This window comes from Rhagoletis pomonella, unplaced genomic scaffold, assembly GCF_013731165.1.
Source record: "Rhagoletis pomonella isolate Grant_MI unplaced genomic scaffold, Rhpom_1.0 Rhpom_scaffold_13853, whole genome shotgun sequence".
NCBI lineage: Eukaryota > Metazoa > Arthropoda > Insecta > Diptera > Tephritidae > Rhagoletis > Rhagoletis pomonella.
The window spans coordinates 1-3,307 of NW_023472378.1; the positions used below are offsets into that span (position 1 = coordinate 1).

At 48.3% G+C, this 3,307-nt stretch overlaps 1 protein-coding gene across 1 annotated transcript; it reads left to right on the plus strand.

Moving 5' to 3' along the window:
* The first annotated feature begins 103 nt into the window (after positions 1–103).
* LOC118757038 lies at positions 104–940 on the plus strand. Its single transcript, XM_036491767.1, has one exon. The coding sequence runs from the start codon at positions 104–106 to the stop codon at positions 938–940; it is 837 nt and encodes a 278-aa protein (XP_036347660.1).
* Positions 941–3,307: the final 2,367 nt, after the last annotated feature.

The following is a 3,307-nucleotide window of genomic DNA, read 5'->3' on the forward strand; positions in this document are numbered from 1 at the left end:
TAATATAAGAAACTATCCGGCGTTTTATTGCTAGGCACCACCCGACAATTGGTGACCCCGACGTCAAAAGCGAGTATTTGTCACGGAGCGAACAAAAACTCCAATGGTTAACCAAGATGATAATGAAGCAAGCACGGGAGCTGGACCGTCGGCCGCTGCCACGAGCGAAAAAGCCATGATGGTGAACAAAGTGTCGGTTAAGGTGCCGCCATTCTGGCCAGAGCATCCGGAGATTTGGTTCGCCCAAGTCGAGGCGCAATTCAGCGTGGCCGGAGTTTCCACCGATTCGTCAAAGTTCAACACAGTCGTCGCTGCTGTTGAATCAAACGTTTTAGCCCAGATTTCTGACGCCATTTTGAACCCACCCGACAACGGCAAATACGACAACCTGAAACGACGTATAATAGATAGATATTGTGAAAGCGAGCAGAAAAAAACGCAAAAATTACTGTCGGATGTGGATTTGGGAGACAAACGGCCAACCCAATTGTTAAGCGAGTTAAGTGAACTTGCGAAAAACAAGGTTTCCACCGAATTTCTGAAATCGCTGTGGCTGCAGCGATTGCCAGTACAGGTTAGGGCAATCTTACAGGCGTCTAACGCAGATTTGCCAGACTTAGCAAAGCTGGCCGACAAGATTCTAGAAGTAGGGGATTTTCAGCAGGTGTCGGTAGTGGCAAAAGGCAATGCAGCCGACGAAACTTTTTCAGGCATAAGCAAACGAATCGAACGCATTGAAGCGCAATTCGACAAATTAATTCAGAATACGAGGTACCGACCAAACCGACGATCTCGTTCAGTGTCAAGAGGACGAGACGCCCGGGCAAACACTCCAATGCGAACAAAGGGCGAATTATGCTGGTACCAGCAGGTGCACGGGGATAACGCCCGTAAATGCCGACCGCCCTGCGAGCGCGGACAAAAAGCGACAAAAAACTAATTGCATCTTCTGGTTTGGCGGGCAAATCTGAAGACTACCAACGCATAGCCCGCATACTCATCAGGGACGAAAACACAAAAACACAATTTTTAATTGACACAGGTGCCGATGTGTCCGTGCTACCGGCCCGTACGGCGAATACGACAAAAGCGAGCGGGAAGGCCAAACTGTATGCTGCGAACGGCTCGGCTATTAAAACATTTGGCGAAAAACGACTACGGATCTCTCTTGGGTTAAGACGCGAGTTTGTGTGGACTTTCATTTTGGCGGAAGTTAATTCTGCCATTATAGGATCAGATTTTTTAAAGCACTTCGATCTCCTGGTCGACGCTAAGAGAGGCAAGTTACTAGATAGAAGTACACTACTGGAGACGAAAGGTCTTACGGCGCGCACCGAGGTTACGCAAATTCGGGTATACAACGTCAAGGATAAGTACGCGAATTTACTCCATGAGTACCAGGATATTGCCACGACAAACGCAAACAAGAGACCAGTGAATTCCAAGGTTACGCACCACATAACTACCACAGGTGCTCCGGTATTCGCGCGGCCGTCGAAAAGCAATTGGGCCAGTCCATTGCACCTCGTGAGGAAACAAAGTGGTGAATGGAGACCTTGCGGCGACTATCGGGCGTTAAACGCTATTACGGTACCGGACAGGTATCCTATACCGTATTTGCACGACGTCACCAGCATTTTACACGGCAAGAAGGTGTTTTCAGCCATCGATCTCCAAAAAGCATACCACCAGATCCCTATTGAACCATGCGATATACCAAAAACGGCTATATCAACGCCTTTTGGTCTTTTTGAGTTCGTTTTCATGACATTCGGTCTAAGAAACGCGGCTCAGACTTTTCAACGTCACATCCATGAAGTTTTAAAGGGGCTCGATTTTACTTTCGCGTATATCGACGACATTTTGGTCGCGTCGGAATCAGAGGTTGAGCACAAAAAGCATTTGCGAATAGTATTCGAACGACTTCGCCAAAGCAATTTGACTATCGCAATCAGTAAATGCCAATTCGGAAGGAGCGAGCTAAACTTTTTGGGACACACGATTAGCGCGCAGGGGATACGGCCCCCTGAGGAGAAGGTAGAAGCTGTTCGGAACTTTAAAATACCAACGGTGGCCAAGGGGCTTAAAAAGTTTTTGGGCATGATAAATTTTTATCGACCGTTCATCCCGCATGCAGTTAAAAATCAAGCCGTCCTCCAGCAGCTGGTAAGTGGCAACCAAAAAAACGACAACACCCCCATTATATGGTCAGAGGAAAGTAAAGCGGCATTCGTCGCATGTAAGGAGGATTTGGCGAACGCAACGTTGCTGAATTACATGGCTCCAAATTCACAGCTGACCCTAACCGTCGACGCATCAGATGACGCCGTAGGCGCTGTATTACACCAAATAATAGACGGAGAAGTACAACCCTTGGGTTTTTTATTCTAAAAAGCTAACGCCCGCCCAAAGGAAGTACAGCGCCTACGACAGAGAGCTGACTGCGGCATACCAAGGAGTGCAACATTTTAAATACGCGTTGGAAGGAAGGGAATTTGTTCTGTTCACCGACCACAAGCCACTCGTTTTCGCATTCAGACAAAGCAGTGATAAGACACCTCCACGCAGAGCGCGACAACTCGACTACATAAGCCAATTCACTACCGATATTAGGCACCTGCCAGGGCGTGACAACAACATTGCTGACTTGCTGTCCCGCATCAACGCAATACACAACGAGGCGATAAACTTTGACGAAATGGCCTCTGCGCAAGCAAACGATTCACAACTCCAAGCCCTGCTGAGTTCAGGTAAGGATAACACAATTTCGTTAACGCAAGTACCACTTCCAGGCTCATTGGCGAAGCTCTTTTGTGACGTATCTCATGGGAAGGTACGACCGTACGTACCGATAGCCTTTAGAGAGAGGGTTATACATAAGCTGCATGGCTTATCCCATCCGGGCATCAAAGCAACGCAGAGACTGGTAGCTGAGAGGTTTGTCTGGCCGAGAATGGCTGCGGATGTCGCAAAGACCGTTCGTTTCTGCATCCCGTGCCAAAAAGCGAAAGTGCAACGACACACAAAAGCTCCTCTAGGGAGCTACCACGACATTGATGACCGCTTCCAACATATAAATGTTGATATTGTTGGACCGCTACCGACGTCCAACGGGTTCCGTTACTGCCTCACATGTATAGACAGGTTTTCAAGGTGGCCAGCGGCAGTTCCTCTCAAGGAGATGACAGCGGAAAACGTAGCCAGCGCACTCATCAGCGGCTGGATAGCAGTATATGGCGTTCCTCAAAGAATTTCCACCGACTTAGGCCGACAGTTTGAGTCCGAAGTATTTCGCAGTTTGACAAGG

Coding starts and splice junctions, on each gene's coding strand:
- LOC118757038 (XM_036491767.1), top strand. CDS start 104: ATGGTTAACCAAGATGATAATGAAGCAAGCACGGGAGCTGGACCGTCG.